Source organism: Centroberyx gerrardi, chromosome 15, assembly GCF_048128805.1.
Source record: "Centroberyx gerrardi isolate f3 chromosome 15, fCenGer3.hap1.cur.20231027, whole genome shotgun sequence".
NCBI lineage: Eukaryota > Metazoa > Chordata > Actinopteri > Beryciformes > Berycidae > Centroberyx > Centroberyx gerrardi.
This window is the reverse complement of record NC_136011.1, coordinates 12,444,484-12,461,281: the sequence shown is the minus strand read 5'-3', so window position 1 is coordinate 12,461,281 and position 16,798 is coordinate 12,444,484. Positions and strand designations below refer to the sequence as shown.

At 44.1% G+C, this 16,798-nt stretch overlaps 2 protein-coding genes across 3 annotated transcripts in view; one reads left to right on the top strand and one right to left on the bottom strand.

Annotated features, from left to right (window-relative positions):
- The first annotated feature begins 159 nt into the window (after window positions 1-159).
- LOC139913405 (5-hydroxytryptamine receptor 1D) lies at window positions 160-2,557 on the top strand. The gene is made up of 3 exons (XM_071901406.2): window positions 160-313; window positions 844-1,004; window positions 1,200-2,557. The coding sequence occupies exons 1-3, from the start codon at window positions 160-162 to the stop codon at window positions 2,490-2,492; spliced, it is 1,608 nt and encodes a 535-aa protein (XP_071757507.2). The 3' UTR covers window positions 2,493-2,557.
- A 2,549-nt stretch (window positions 2,558-5,106) lies between these two features.
- Window positions 5,107-16,798, bottom strand: part of slc35f3b (solute carrier family 35 member F3b) — a 50,049-nt gene continuing 38,357 nt past the window's right edge. The window contains exons 5-10 of one of the 2 annotated variants that reach the window (XM_071901412.2): window positions 14,653-15,006; window positions 9,567-9,786; window positions 6,824-6,949; window positions 5,952-6,144; window positions 5,618-5,707; window positions 5,107-5,348 (exon numbers count right to left, since the gene is read on the bottom strand). In XM_071901412.2, the coding sequence (XP_071757513.1) occupies window positions 5,107-5,348; window positions 5,618-5,707; window positions 5,952-6,144; window positions 6,824-6,949; window positions 9,567-9,786; window positions 14,653-15,006 (1,225 nt within the window). The remainder of the gene's footprint in view (window positions 5,349-5,617; window positions 5,708-5,951; window positions 6,145-6,823; window positions 6,950-9,566; window positions 9,787-14,652; window positions 15,007-16,798) is intronic. The other variant, XM_071901413.2, reaches the window with a different exon arrangement.

Below are 16,798 nucleotides of genomic sequence, written 5' to 3'. Positions count from 1 at the left end.
CTTAAAAAGGGAAACAGGCGCTTCACCTGAAGAACGTGCGGACCAGAGGGAGAGCAGGTGGGGTAAATTAGATTACCTTTTTTTTTTTTTTTCTTTCACATAAAGTAACCCTAGTCCGTTGCTCACCGTGTCAAAAAAGCCGATGTAGTCGAGTGGAATATGGATGACGTGGATGGCGCCTGGTCGGACCTCGGTGCACCCCTGGGTGCACTGCGGGCACCAGCTGCCAATGCGACCGGGACTGAAGGCGCCCCCCAGACCAAACTGGTTCTGGAAATCCTCATGGTGCTGATGTGTTTCGGCGCTGTGACAGGTAGGCGTTTTGACTGACGTGGCTAACATTTTATTTTTTAAAACTTTTCAAAATGTTCCAATCAAACGTTTGCTTTCATCTCAACTCCTGCTGTAATAGATGTAATCAACAATGAGTGAAAGTCACAGTAACATTCGGCCTTCTGCAGTCCTGTACACTGCAATAAAAATACTTTATTGATCTATATAGGGGAATTCTCTTTCTGCTTGTCCCCCCCCACAGGGAGGTCAGGGGCAGTTACTCACTTAGACACTTCATTAGGGCTGATGATTGAAGTCAGGTCCTCTGGTTGAAGTGTAGTCTGCCTTCTTACTACACCACCCTGCTGCATGACAGAAGGACTGTTTAGGTTAAATAGATACATTAAATACTGTCCAAAACTTAATTCGTAGTTTTTTACTCTGCAAATTTATTGTTCTGAGGGTTACTGTTGGCCTACCACATTGTGCGGTCTAGAATCCATCAGCTTTACTCTTTTGTGTGTGTGTGTGTGTGTGTGTGTGTGTGTGTGTGTGTGTGTGTGTTTCTAGGTAACATTCTTGTCATTGTCATTGTGGCTGCTACCAAGACGTTCCACTCGGTGACGTCGGTGCTGATCATTAACCTGGCCATCAGTGACCTCCTGGTGGGCGTTGGAGTGATGCCTTTTGTTGCTGTGTCCATCATGAGCAGTGGATGGGTGGACTGTACTGTACGTCATACTGTCCAGCACTCCGTATTCTTTTATAGTTTCGAGTCCTGTAATATCACTGCTTTAGTGTGTCTAGCAGCCATAACCATAACCCTTATGTCCTTTTAAATTCCTCTTTTATCCACTATGTGTTTATGTGAAGGGGATTTTCTGTGTAACACTGTTTGATTTGTTGCTCCCTGTCCTGTCTGGTAGGATCTCTGTCTGTACGTGGGTTACACCTCCTCTGTGTACTGCACAGCCTCTGTACTGACGCTGGCTGCTATCGCCCTCGACCGCTACCACTCCATAATGGACTGCCTGCGCTACAGCTCCCGCTGCACCCTGTGGAGGACCTGTGCCGTAGTGCTGTGGATCTGGCTGCAGGCCCTGGCCACCAGCTGCCCTCCTCTGCTGGGCTGGAGCTCCGTCAGCTACGTAGGTCCCATGTACAGCTGTGCGGTCAACTGGGCCAGCAGTCCCAGCTACACCGCGTTCATGGCCGCCCTCTCCTACCTCGTGCCGGCAGCGGTCATCCTCTTCTGCTATGTGAACATTGTGAAGGTGGCCCGCAGCCACGCCAGGAGGATTCACACCCTGGAGGATCATCTCCAACGCAGCAGGACCGGTCCTAACTCTAGTGATTCATCCCATCAGCACTGTGGGAGCCACCGCAGCCCCTCCACACTGGTCTATCATCTAAGTGGACAGTTTGTGTCTGAGGTCCATAGAGAGGAAGGGGGTTCTGCAGACTCTGAAACCACGCAATCCTCCTCCAATCCTTCTTCCAGGCGCATGTTCTCCTTCCTGGCTCAGAGCGCCTCCCAGCCGCCCCAGCAGAACTCCCATCATCACCATGGAGTGGTGCGTCTCTTCCTGGTCATGTCAGCTTTCTTCCTGTGCTGGACTCCTTACATGGGAGTGGCCCTGGTTCAGGCCACCGAAACGGCCCTATCAGGCCAATCCAGCCTCGTCCCACCCACCGCCGTCACCTTCTCCTATTGGCTGGTGTTGCTGAACTCGGACATCAATCCCCTGCTGTACGCTCTGCTGAGCAAGCGTTTCCAGGGCGCCCTGCAGAGCCTACAGCAGAAGATAAGAGCTCGCCTGGGGAGCGTGGTGGGCAGGGGGGGAGAGGTCAGAGCAGAGGGGGATGATGGCAGGAGCAGCGACCCGTGCACTCTGACCACTACCCATTCCGGTCCGTGTTGTAGTCCGGAGAGTTCAGCCTGCGACCAGTCCAAATACTGCTCCTCCATTTTCACTGTTAATACTAACTTCAAACAGCACTCCAAGGAGCATCTGTGTAAAGTGTTTCACTCTGGAAATACTTCCCCGTCCTGCTCCCTGTGGCAAGACCCTGGTGGTGACAGGAGGGTGGACTGCCTGCAGGTCCCGTCTCGGACACAGGAGGGCAGCAGACTCCCTTTCTCTGCTCTAACCAAGGAGCGACAGGCCACTTTTTTCTATGGCCAGATTACAGTGAGAGTGGAGCATGACGTTTGCTAGTCCTTCTCTGCATTTGCTAGTGCTGGAAAATGTCCTCAGGTGACATTCATACATTTCATACATTAATACCTCATAATGCTGCTGGCTTGCAGCATAATTAAAATCATTGATTTGGGCACATGTGGACGTTATGAACATTTCATATCAAATAGTTACACTGATAGCTGAGATGAAGGTTATACTAACCTTATGCTGCATATTTTGTCAATTTGTCTTATTGGTTTTGGCCATTTTCAGTGACAAATGATGGTAAATGAAGTGCAGTACTGTATTGCATCTGTGCATGGGCAATGACAAGTAGAAAATAAACCTGCACAAGGAAGTGTATTGAAAAGAAATCTTTTATATAGTACATGTGATTACACTTGAAGACACCCAACAGTAGATCTAATAAACTCATCTTTTATTCACGCTCTAAATATTTCTTCCTCAAATGTGATAATCATATGTTGCATTTCAGTGTAAAAATCATCATTCCTTACAAAGGTTTACATTTATGTCTAGCAATAATTCCAGAGGAATACAATATTATTATTTATTGTCATAGAGAATGACAATGGGAAACAGTGCTAACGTACTCTATTGCAAAACAAAGAAAAGGCAGTGAAGTGGACTTCTCAGTTGTATCTGGTCATATCTGCATGCTTGTCCTGTAGATGTCACTGTCCCCTCAGATTAGTCAGCAACCAAATGCAAAAATATAAAAAAAGTCCATAAAGATGCGTCAAGAGTTGGAAAAAATGGAACTGAGTCAAATGAGTACAAGAAGCATAGTATTAAAGAGTCTGTCTGCAGCAGTCTATGGTGGCACTGTAAAAAACAGATAGCACAGATAGCGAGCATGTGAGGATGAGTGATGTTCATACATTCACAACAAGGCAGAGTTTCCATCTATCCCATTACAAGGCTCGTCTGCAGGGCCTCGGTTGCTCTGAAAGGTTCTCTCGGTTGTTAACTTGCCTCAGAAATGTGATAAATGAAAACAGTTACAATAAGACTATTTTTACTTCATACAGCAGAGCTTGACAAACAATAGCCATTCCCATGTGTCAGACCTCTCCTCAAGCCACAGTGAGACAGTTTTCATCTAGTGTCAAGTATTTTCTCCCAATACAAAACAGCTTAACTGATAACTGCCGCAGGTTAGTTTGTGTGTGTACGACTCTAGACAGTTAAATGCAGATTCTAGTGATAGGAATCCAAAGGGATGCTCAGTGACAGCTATGGTTGACTTTCAAAGTAATTAAAGGGGTAGTTCAAGTTTTTTTTTAAGAAGCCTGTCTGTCTTATTATGAACTGGGAGTCCTTTCAGTCCATCCAAGAAGTTCTGTACTTGCACTAGAGTTTTGATTATTGCCATACTTGAAGCAGACATTATGAAAATGCGTTTCCTATTAGTTAGCACTGCTAATGGAAGTTTTTTTTTTTTTTTTAAATCACGTTTAACATTGTTTGAAATATTTTGCCGCATTAGGCTTGAGCCAGCCATTATTAGCAAATGCTAATGCCCTCTGCTTCCATTATATCAGCAACAGAAAAACTGAGGCAAGTGCTTTACGGATGGACTTAAAGCACTTACAATTCTTGATAAATCAGATGGGCTTGTCGCAAATGTGAACCATCCCATGCATTGAAAAGATATGCAAACGGAGACACTTGGTTTAGATCTCGTGACTAAGCTGCGGCCCCGAGCAGCGGGTGTCAGCATCGACTGAGTGGGAGTTTAGCCCCGGGAAAGTGTATAGCCACAGGGGGCCGATTAGTGTGAAGAAGACCTGATCTCCTCTCACTGGCCAAACAGAGAGAGGCGTAGTGAAGGCTTCTTCAGCTCAGATTGATACTCAGATGTCCAGACAGGTCCCTTCACACCGTACGTGCCCACCGCTCCAGGACATCCAAGGTGTGAAATACATCTATGTACAGTGCACGAAAGGCAGGTATATGCCGTCAAGTTTACACCTGAGAGATGCCGCTGTAGGTCTCTCCTTTGTTTTCAGGCATTCAGCATTTTTTTTAGGCAATCTTCTTTGGATCTTGAAGGTGATGTGTACATGTTGTTAAAGCCAGCAAGTCCATGAGTTTACACCTGCCTCAAAACAAACGACACATTTCTGTCCTTTCCTCTGAACCGTGAAATATCAGGCAAGTTGGCAAGTCTTCCCAGGCGCAAGGGTGGATTGATCCAATGGAATGATTAAGAGGTATTGCAAAATTAAGAACAATAAATGACCCAATCGTCTGCACAGACAAGTTATACCTGATCACTTTTGGGTAGAAAGGAATACGATCAATATCTTCACTTCTGGGTGGAACGGACACCAAATGAATGAATGATGTTTTGGAAACAAACAGTGATACACAATCTATGCCTCTTGCATCACTTTACATAAGTCTCCCCCTATAGGCCAAATGTTGCAGATGAAAGGACAGTCCAAAATATATATATATTATTTTTTTTACCCAGGGAGTCGTGTGAAAGAGAGGGCAGGGCACCAGGCAAAAAATGACCATGCGGGTCATGGCAATCAGATGTCCAGACGTGGACATTAGGAGGAGTAAGTGTGTCTCCCTCTCTGTATGTGTGTGTGTGTGTGTGTGTTAATATTTCAGGGGGTCAATGTGCAAATGTTGACATGGAGGTCCTGGCTCTTCCTCTCCAGTTGAGCCCTGTGGTGGCACCTGCCTCTCCGTTGCTCTCTGCAGGCTCATCACGTTTGCGCAGCTTGGTGCTGAGCTGGATGATGCACTGGTCCCAGTCCTCCGGTAGCAGCAGCATGAGGAAGCCCAGGCATATGATGAACACGGCAATGAGGCGCACCGTGTTGAAATGGATTTCACACGTGTACAGGTCCACCACTGTAAAAGTGTTAAGAAATTCATACTTAATTAGCAATTAAGAAATGCAAATTTATAGAATTGACGCAAACCAGTAAAGTGGTTTATAATTCTTTTGTATTTTAAATGCTAGAAATTAAATAATGAGAAGGAAACATTATCCACTTTGAAGTTTAACTTCATCCCTCAATCAAGTATAGGTGATAGCTTTTGTGCGGGGGGATTTCACTGGCATAGAATATTAAATGGTGAACAGATCAAGGAAACTGGTATTGTCAGGAAGGACTTACTTGCATTTACAGGGACGCTTAAGACGATGCCCAGGGAGATTAATGTTGGATATGTGATCGCAATGCCAAAGTTCACCAGGACGTTGAAAGCTGTGGGGCGAAGCAAAATCAGAGCAGCAGCAGACAGTGAAAATTAATAGTTGTGACTTCTTAAAGAAGTATGCAATTAACATATGTGCAAAGAATGAACAATGGCAGGAGTGTCAAACGGCTAACCTGACTAACGTATGTTAATGGATTACGTTAGCATTAATTCAAGAGATCTCCAGCACAACATTGGTGTTGGTTCATTTGGTGCTGCATGAGAGTTTATGAAACAATCATGTTTCCATACCGAAAAGCAGGCCTGCCACCCCACAGAGGTAGGCCCAGGGGATGTCTTGAGGTGAGCCAATGTACTCCACGTGTGTAAAATACAGGATGACCGGCACAAAGCTGATGAAAACAAAGTTGGCGCTCCCAACGATGGTCAGAAAGAGCGCGGCCTCTCCAAATTTGGCGCTGCCCAGGACCATCTTGAACAGCACCTGTGGATGGATGGAAAGGGAGGGAGAGGACTCATGAATTGGACATGTGATGACTTCACAGCACCTTCCCCCGCATGGAGCAGAGGGGTAGAGCACAGGGTGCACCTGCCAAGTACCTGCCATGTGTCTGGCACTGGGCCACCGCTGTCTGTTTATCACATTAGGCCACAAAGACAGCAGGACAGAGGAGACCGGAGCCGGCCAAAATATATACCTGTCTGTCCAGCCACCTCCTTGATCAGGACATCACAGCCTGAGGCCAAGCTACCAAACGCACACAAATCACACGCTTCTGTCAGCTTAGGCTTACATTTCATAATCTCCTCCTGTCTTCTGTCACCTGGTTACATAAGTAGATCGGCGCTTGTCCAGTATAGAGAAGAAGGAGCTCTTATGTAAGACGAAACCTGGGGCAGCATTCATTTTATGGCTTCAAAATTCATACCGGTACATTTGTCTGGTTAGTATTTTTAAAAACATTTTAAGGACATCCAGTACCCCAAATGAACACTATCATTACGAGGTTAATGATAGAATGCAAATCAAACAGCTGAATGTTGCTGATATTAAACACTTTGCTCAATGACAAAAGACAGTTCATTCATTTCTGGTTACAATGGTATTTGGACTAACGCTTTCCAGTTAATCAGATGATTGCCATGTGATCTTGCACCCATACCTTGTAGAGTGCTGACATCGAAGCGGAGGCCACGACCAAAGTGATGCCGATGACAGAGTGGCTGTGGAATCCATCAGCGTAGGTCATCATTACAATGCCTGCTATGGCCAAGATAGCAGCCACTATCTGCAGAGGGAGAGGAGGCAGTGCATCAGACAGAGAAGGATGGACAATTCTGGTCAGAGTGTGATTGGTGTCTGCATTGCCCACAATGTGCTCAGATGAGTCCCATTGTTGTATCCACTGCAGAAATTGTAATCCTCACAGGACTGGACTTAGTCACATATAGTCAGACATAGTCATAATTAATATTTGGGTTATATTTTATATTCAGTTGACTTCTGGATTTATTCTAAGGCTTCACGTATTTTAGTTTTACATGCTGCTGCACAAATACTTATAAACATGCAGGCAAACACAAGCACATATACTCCCCCTAGATAAAATCGGCTCTCAGGTACACAGGGCAATTGCTTCCACATCAGTAAAGACAGCTTCCACAGCGTTGGGTTGATTGTCTGACATTGATTTCCATTGCACTGCCATCATGTTTACAAACAAATACCAGCCATCCACCGGCCCCCACAGCCCGCCCCACTCCCTGCCTCTCTGATTATCACAGCAGACACATGGCTTCAAGACGCTGAACCATATCCATTTCATCTCAGTCAACCTTGGGGTACCAGCCAAAAGTCCTTCACCTGTGTTTTATTATATGTTTGTTTATTTGCTGTATGTTTGAGTGCAAGTGTACATGACTGTGTGTGTTCAAGTGTGTGTGGTTGAAGAACAGGGACAAGGCGCAGTCCAGCTGAGTGGATTAGCGCTGCATTAAGGAGGTGTCAGGAAGATAAATGATCTGTGTGTTTTTGCTTGGCTAAAGCCCAGGGGCACCCTTGGCAAAATGGCTCTCTCTGCAGTGCAGGCTGCCTGTCAGTCACAACTACACCTTTCATTTCTTGGAAAAGGGCTGTTTTGTTTACAGGGTCAGAGACCCCACGTCTGTTAGTGTTGTGGGCTCTCAAGATGGTTCAGCACAATGCAAGGGTAAGAGGCGAAATGGATCACGACCAGAGCTAACTAATCAATCCAATCCACTGCAAAGTCGGCACATTTACGACACATCAATGTCCAGCTCTACATTTAGCAGCTTATGTTATTACAGTGTTATTACTGTGTGGCTCAAGCTGAAATGCATATGCTGTATCTAATTCACTTTACAATTGGCTAAGCCAAACTCGAGTCACAAATCAACCAAAATGTTCTTCATACTTATGCCATACCACCTCCTCACTTGTGCACTCCACTCTCACTCTGGCGCATTAAAACATCTACATCATCTACTAAAACGTCTATTCACCTACACAGGATCACTGCACCAGGCCGCATCTCTATTTAACAAGGATGATTTAACTTCCCCCAACCCTCCTTCATTTTCATGACGGAAGCTCATCCAAGATCCCCTGCATTGCTGCAGACATCCAAACACTGCAATCCCCATCACCAAGTGAGAGAGAGAGAGAGCGAGAGAGAGAGAGAGAGAGAGAGAGAGAGAGAGAGAGATGCAGGATTACAGTGTTAGTGTTTTACTAAGGCCTTTCATCACAGATAAAGGGGGGCAGAGTGAGGGAGAGATGGGGTGAGTGGGAGCGTGTGAAAGCGAAAGGAGGGAATCCATTCTGCAGATATGAAAGCATCTCGGGGCGAGCGGTGGGAGGAGAGTTGGAGATACCTCAATCCACAAAATAAACCATTAATCTTCTGCTGCTCTCCTTGTCCGGACCAAAACAATGACAAACACACAAGAACACACGTACACGCTCACACAAACACACACACATACGCACGCACACACACACACACACACCAGGAGTGACATCTGATTGGCATGGTGATCATCAGTAGTAAATCATGCTGTCACACAGGTAACGTGCTCTGCCCTCCCCGGTGTCCACAGCTCACATTACTTTGCAAGCCAAACAGATTATTTGCAATCCTTTGGGAGCTATACAAGCAGAATTTCATAAACCGCCCCTTATCATCAGGTTTGAACCACTGCATAATGTAGATGCATAAAACATTCAAGGACATGTTTTAAATCCACACCAAACCTGTAAGTAGAGAGCATTTTTGCCTTGTTTCTCTCCACCAAAGCAAAGAGAGGAACGATCGGAAGCATAATGGTGAGTAAATGTTGCCTGTGGTTTCCCCATGTTGCCCAAACAGAGCAAGCCTCTACAGCTGCATTATATCTGAACTGAATTTAGTCCATCTGAGACTGTGGCATTCAAGATAAAGGGAATGAATCAAACTCATTCAATTAAAAGATACTATCACTTCACAGATTCTAAGTACTAAAAGCTAAAATATGTATGCTTTACACATACAGACATGCACAACAAGTGCTGCAATACCACAATAACAGGCATTAGGTACATTATTACATTATATTAGGTCGCATCAGCTACATTATGCTCACTGCCTTTTTTACTACTGCTTAATTTGTTTTTGTTATGCTGTTAAATGATTTTCTTTGTTTTTTTTACTGGTGAATCTTGCCACAGGTGTGTAGTCTACAGTGTATAATCTAAAATTATCATAATAGTCATTGTTTAATTACCCATCTTCCTACTGTGGCCTATGCTCTACTGAGACTCTTTTCTGAAGATGCAGCAACACGGTTCATTTGCTCTTGGGTGGCGGAAAACATACAAAAACATCGCACACACTCACACACACTCACCCTGACCCCCATGAAGCGGTCTCTCAGTACAATCCAAGAGAGCAGGAAGACAAAGGCCTTGTTGCAACAGAAGAGCGCTGACACGTCTGTTGTGTTGATCTTCCTGAGGGCCTGCAGGTACAGGTAGTTGGTGAGGATCCACAGCAGGCCAAAGGGAGCCACCTTGGTGAAAAACACCTTGGGTGTCAGCCCGTCGTCCCCGAAGAACCGACAACACTCCCTGCACACAGAAGGAACGCACAGCACAACAGTGTTAGCAGATTGAAAAATGTTGTGTACCCCGCCTCTACCTATCCATATGTTTATTCCTCTGGTCATCAATCTAAACCGCAAATGCATGTTTCATATTAATCCATTCTCACTGACAAATTTCATGTACAAAAGAATTTAGTGAAGCTATAGAACATGATCTGGTTTCAATATATTCTTTGTTTTTTTTGGATGGAAGTCAGGATTCATGAATCATCCAATCCCTTCGGTACCAATATAGATGTGTTTCTCTGAGAACAGGGACATGTTAAAAGTCAAAACTCATATATCATGATCATTTTCTTTACTTTTATAACTCAGGCCCTGTGTAAATTAATTTGTGATCATAATAGTCATAATTCAGACTCAGCAAAATATAAGAATTGATACATATTATTATGGCCTGGGAGTCTAATCAGTATTTATGAACATGAACATCTCTGTCCAAGTGAAACCAGAGACGCAATAATCTAATCAGTGATGATTTTGTCGAGTCATTCCATGCTTGTCTAAACTTTTACACTTTTACATCTAAATGAACTTTTCAGTATGGGAGAGCGATTAGTTCCGAACTCAAAAATGTTTCCTTATCCCCTTGATAACCATCCTGGGCACAGTCATAGTCTCCTTATTCATTTGTTTCTATTCATTCTCTTTGTAGCAGTACATCTGTGTGACACATTTTGAAGTGGGATCAACTCCCCCTTAATGGGGACATTTAGTAAATGTTTACTGACGCAATCACAGCTGTCCCAAGGCATGAGAATTACAGTAGATATTTCCAGGCTGAAATTCAGCTGTATCCCCATTAACAAACCAAACGATTCATTTCTTCCCCAGGTGTTTGTATGGTTTGTGTGTGCCAATTTCTGGCTACGCTGCATCCACTCTAGACTGTTTATGGAAAAAAAAAAAAAAACAGTAATTAGGCCAATATCAAGGCAGCTACTATGCAGTAGACAGGAATGTGAAACTGCACCATATTTCACCATGTATTATAAGAATTGTACAAAATATGTTATATTTTGTAATCTGCCTCTGATGTAACCTTGTTCATCAGAGGCAACTGAAGCAGATAAATAGACTGGGCATGGTCGAGTATTGGCATCTTTTCTGCTGCAGCAGCCAGGCTTGAACAATATTAACAAATTACAGAAAAAAGTTGTTGGCATCATGGTAACCAGTGGCAGAAGTTGGTGAATTCTCCAGGTTGAAAATATGTTTTGCTGCCTGGGAGCCACATGCAAGGGAGCAGTAGCCATAGAGATTTAGCAATTTAATCTCTATGGCAGTAGCTTTAGTCCTATAAAATTGCTCAACAACAGCAGCAGTCATAGCTTTGATGCAGTGTGTTTGTGATTTATACATATTGTGTTATACTGAAAAAATGCTTTTTATACCTTACTTGATTAACTGTGTTGTATACATTTTTAAATAGTTAATAATAGGAAATTAAATTCCATGTGGGTATAATACTAGAGGTGCCACCATGTCAATAATTTATGAAATACATTACTGATAGGCATGAATGACTTTGATTGCTACTAATAGCCATTCCTGCATAGCTTGAAGCTCTTTAGCAGGATTGAGATGATTCAATCTATAGGCAAGCTATAGGTAGTCCAGCCAGCTGAGTCCTGGAGATACACTGAAATTAAAAAAGCCTGTACAGTGAAACTGGTGATAAAACAACAAGAGTATACAAAAAGCGGCTGTAAAAGCAGACAGTCCAAAAGCTATTAACCTCACAGTCAATGTGTCAGATGCAATGTAATAAAAGTGTGGAACCAAAGCATCAAATGACGTACAGTATCACTGTCTGAATACTTGTGGAGTCCACTGTGATATCGACTATGTTCTGATTTGCTCCACTCCTCAGGGGCTTATGTTGCATCACGCTGCTACGCTGCCAAGAAATATTTATTTTTCTACTATCAAACTTCATGACACTACCCTCCACTCCCTCCCAACACCCCCAAGCAAGAAATGACATCAACGTGATTTTTAAGACACTGGCATTCTCACCGCCACTATTTACATGCTCTCTCTGTTGCATAGTTTACCCTGAAAGCATCTAACCCAATGAAGCTGATAAGCAACCATACGCACCATTAAACATGCTGAAGCATCAGTACCTGAGGAGCGGCAGGTAGATCCACATCCATTTGCCAGAGTGGCTGCTGGATGCTGAGGAGCAGCATTCTTATGATCCAGCTCCAGAGAGCTGAGTTTGCACTAAGGACACATTGGTCATACTGCTTTATAAACAGCAAACTAACTTAATGAACATCAGGTTAAAGCCCGTCTTCATTTCATTACAGAAGCTGGATGCACTCCTAATAACAGTTTGTCTCTGCACGTGTGAGAGCTGTAATCTGCACTGATGTCAGAAAGACTTGCAGCTCTGCGACAGCGCGCCGGTGAGGATTGACAAGTGCTGAGGAAGGAAGGTGCAATGGGAGGAGACTTTAAACCAGCCAGCAGCTCTTGAGATCAACAGTGAGAAAGAGACATTTCCCTGTGCCTCACTCTCACTGCAGTGCATTCCCAAACAAAGTATTTCAGCCTGGCAAATCTCTGTTGCCGGACAGAGACTGGACATCCTTCTTTGTTTGGTTTCTTTGGTACTGAACAAATCAAAATCAACAATAGTGACATTGGTGATGACATTGGTGATGACATTGGTGATGACATTGGTGGTGACATTGATTACATCAGGCCTTCTGGATCCATAATCTCCAAAGTTTATTTACAAAAGGCATGAATGAAGATTTCACAGTCAAAGATTTTTTATAAAGTGTTCTAAATGTGTTTGTGCATCTCTTTTCTTAAAAAACATGTGCTTTGGTGGTCCTTACCTGTGCTTCCTCTACACAAACTAATCTACTGGCCAAACCAGCTGTCTCTTATAATCCAGCCTATTTGTACTGTAGCTTGCTAGCAGCAGCCTTTGCTATTGGCTTCCTTTCCCACCTCGTTATCCTCAAACTCCCCCACCACTCCCTTTAACAAATCGCCCCACTGGATCATTGTCTGAAGTACTTTGTGCCTATTTATTGACTGTTTTGAATTTTATTGTTTTGTATAAAACAAGCTCTGTGTCCTTCACCAAAATGGTTTTCATTAATAAATACTCAATTTTATCGTTCACCCGAGGGCACAAGAAGTTTTCATTTTTAGCCTGGTAAATCTACCCAGGAAAGCCTGTAATTTTAATACGCCTTTCTCGCTCTCTGTCTTTGTCTCTGTCTCTCTCTCACAGCTCCAGTCTGTCAGGTAAATCTCACGTCAGCACAGCAGGAGAAAGTGATGAGGGAATACAGTGTAGTGGAGAATAAGAGCATCAGCCACCCAGGTGCTTGCGGGGAAAAACGATCAGCACTGATATCTATGAAGAGACAGGCCAGCTATTACGAATGCCATGTCTCTGCCTCTACTTCGGCCACTGTTCTATATGAAGAGACAGGCCAGCTATTGCAAATGTCAAGTCTTGGCCTCTATTGTGTTTTTTCGCATCGCCAGAGATTTACCAGCAGGTGTAATTTGAATGAATACAAAGGAAACGGAGGGTTTTGCTATTCGGAGCACACAGGCGTTTCGGCTGGGGAGCGGGAGCCCCAGATCCTTTTGCGTAAGCACTCACAAGAGTACAGTCATCGCCGTGAGATGCATCAGAAGCACAGAGCCGAGCTCCCTGGCTCCACATCCAGGATACATCCAATGATTCAACCCCCCTCCCCCACCCCCCGAAAACCCCCACCACCCTGCTCTTTGTGCTAAAGTAATACAGCAGGTAGCGGAGATAAAACTCCTGTCAAAAGACCAGGATTAATGCACTGTTTCAACTGTGAAAACACCACACTTACGGCTACACTCATTCTGTTAGCTGCACCAGCATGAATAAAGATAGTGTGTGGGAACCTGATATTCAAAATTAAAAAAATAACTAGCTATTAAGCACGGGAGGTAAACAACCCTGGCAACAACCTGTGCTGTTCAATGCATTCCAGGAGTTATTTTATGATGAAGTGTTGTAATTCACCTTTTTGCTGTACCCACTTTCCCTCTAACCTGCCTCATCCACTTCTACTTGACTTCAGACATTTCCCAGAATGCCTTTCGGCAACCCCCAGAGAACGTGCCTGAATGTGCCTGAGCATTTCAGCTGTGGGTTTTATGTGTAGGCGGAGAGAGCGAGAGTGAAGAGTTTTTCAGTCGGGAAGAAGAAAGAGAAAAAGCAAGAGTCGCAACCTGTCTCGTGGCTGCGCTGCATTCTGGTCTTCTGAGGCTGCTGTCGGAGGAGAAATTGGTCTCTCTGCCTCTTCTGCGATGGATTTCTCCCTGTGTGATTGTTGAACGTCGGTGCAACATAGTCGGTCTACAAACAAGCCTTTGCTCTTTGATTCTGAGGGACTGACACCAAAACCTGACATTTACATTGATGTTTTAGATACTTGAGGTGAAAAGCTGAAAATCTTTCTCCTATTAATCTCCATTGTCGCTGCCCAGGAAATATGTTGACATGACGTTACGTCATCTACGTCTGGCCAATTAGCCGTGGGAATAAGAAAAATACATCAGCAAACAACAAGATGGGCCCAGAAATGCAAGGTGCATCGCCAATAGCTGTTTTTTTAACAGTGTTAAAGTGTTTTAGGGTGGATTTTTCCTTTCAAGTGCACTATGAAGTATCCTTGCCATGGGCTGATGTGCATGTTAACATCACTCTTAACATCAGTGCATTAGTGTATCATCAGCATCACCACAATATAACATTTGGTCAAGGCAATGAGACACGGTCTTTGGCCTTTTTCGGATGCAGTGCGAGTCGTCTCACCTGAATCTCTGTCTGGGCGTCTGTCTCTCTGGACTCTTGCACAGGTGGCCGATGTAGTAGAGGGGGAAGAAGAGGCAGTTCCAGGTGGTGGCGAACCAGGTGAGAGTGAAGGGCGCGTCAAACTGCTTAAAGGTCAGCTTGGCCAGCTGGGTGGAGCCTGCCCAGGACGAGCACACGCACATCACCATGGCGACTCCCCACAGGGCCTTCTGCACGTGTACGGTGGTTACTCTGATGCAGCAATGCAACCTCCGCCGGCTGGTGCCAGACTCCGCCCCCGCCGCACCTGTGGCTGGCTGTCCATCTGCAGTGCCCACCACGGTCTCCCTGCTGCGGTCTTCTCCTGGGCGGACACACAGACGTTAGATTCACAGCACGGCACGCTCACACTGATCATTTCCTCTCTGAACAGAAAGACTATTTTGTCATTGAACTATGCACCTCAGTTAAATAGAGGTAATTATGCCACAATGCATTACAGACTGTCTCTTCAAATTATTATTCAGTTTGGGCCGTGCTGATTCTAACACATTTTTTAACTACGGGTTAAAAGAGTTATTTTTTCAAATGGTGATTTCTTTTGGTAAATCACATTTCAGTACATTATTTTGTGTCTGTATGTTTTAAGTGTGCATGGATTATTCAATTATATTTAAAAATCAAACGTATTGCTTATTGAAGAGAATCTTCCCACTGTGCAAGTGACTTGAGGTCATCCATGTCTTTCCATCTTTCCAATGGATAAAAATAGCTCCTTTCACAGTTTAATTGAACTTGAAGGTAATCAATCAGACATCTGAGTAAAAAATCTGGTGATCGAGTGTGACAGGCTGCAGCCAAACAGAGGACAAAAGAGGGCAGATCTGATATCCAATCTGAGGCGACCTCTACTCCGCCTCATGACTTACAATGACACTGTGCATGTGTGTGTGTGTGTGTGTGCACAAAGGCATACATAATAACACTTAACTTTCCATTGTTCCTTTCAAAACCTGATAACTTCAATATAGCTTCAATACATTGTGAATCCAAGCATACTGTTGATGTGCTGCCTTTCCTGTCCCACTCTCATTCACTCACTGCTTCTAAATTGCTTCACTTGCAAGGTCATCTTGTTCTCTCTTGTAATGATGCTTGCTCATGGCTACATCGCCCATTGTCTCCTCTAAACAATTCAGTTATGGGTGTGTAATCGTATGCAAACTAATATAAGTCCATCTGCTATAACACAATATTCAAGATAATCTACCAATTACTCAGGTCATCAACTTCAAAGTGAGTTCAGGTCTTCAGTATGGAAAATCTTTGTTCTGTGGATAAAAACTACTTCATTCACACAGTACCACTTCATTCAGACAACAACAACAAACAACTTATCTGTCTCTCTTCATCTCTCAATAAAATTGTGCACTGAAGATATATGAACATACTTTGCCCAGGACTCCATTAGACAAACCTATCAACACTAACAGCATTAACAACAAAACCCTATTAAATCACTTAAGAGCATCTTGAAGCCAAGCACACCCCAGACACACTTTCACCACTGCGTACAAGACTACAAGACCACAATAACTTTCCAGCATATTATAACAAGGCAATTGTAAGACAACACTAAACAAAAACCCATGTCAGTTGGCTTTTATAATGGTTGTATAAAGTGCATCATGCATCTCCTGTGGCTTCGTGCCTTCCAACAAGTTAAAAATGAGGGATCTCCCTATTGCTGTTTCCGAAGGTAATGATGTGCCGCAGGGAGCCTTATGCCGATTCATCTCCACTGTACACTGCTGACTGGAAAACAGAGCGCACATCAAAAGGCCTTGGTGAGACGAGAATAAATCTAACTTATGTTGGGAGTTGCACTGTGAACATGTAACACTATTATCAACAGCACAGAATCATATCAGATTCTCTCTTGCATATTGTTTTGGTCCTGTGTGAGTTTATTGCCATATACCTTGTGCTGATTACACAGACTCTTTGTCTGTATGTCAGTGTGAACTGCATAATCAGAGGGAGGACGATGCTAGGCTGATGCGTCCGGCTTGCTGTATTAATGAGAGAGCCGTTTAAGACGGCATCCATCATGCCCAGTGAGGCGGCTCGTTCTTTCTGGGAGGGCCGCCTCTGACCTTGCCAGGTG

Bases quoted from the DNA above. Each gene is read 5' to 3' on its own strand.
- LOC139913405 (XM_071901406.2), top strand. From the start codon at position 160: ATGGATGACGTGGATGGCGCCTGGTCGGACCTCGGTGCACCCCTGGGT. The intron at 314-843 runs GTAGGCGTTTTG...GTGTGTTTCTAG, and splicing joins GTGTTTCGGCGCTGTGACAG to GTAACATTCTTGTCATTGTC. The intron at 1,005-1,199 runs GTACGTCATACT...CCTGTCTGGTAG, and splicing joins GTGGATGGGTGGACTGTACT to GATCTCTGTCTGTACGTGGG.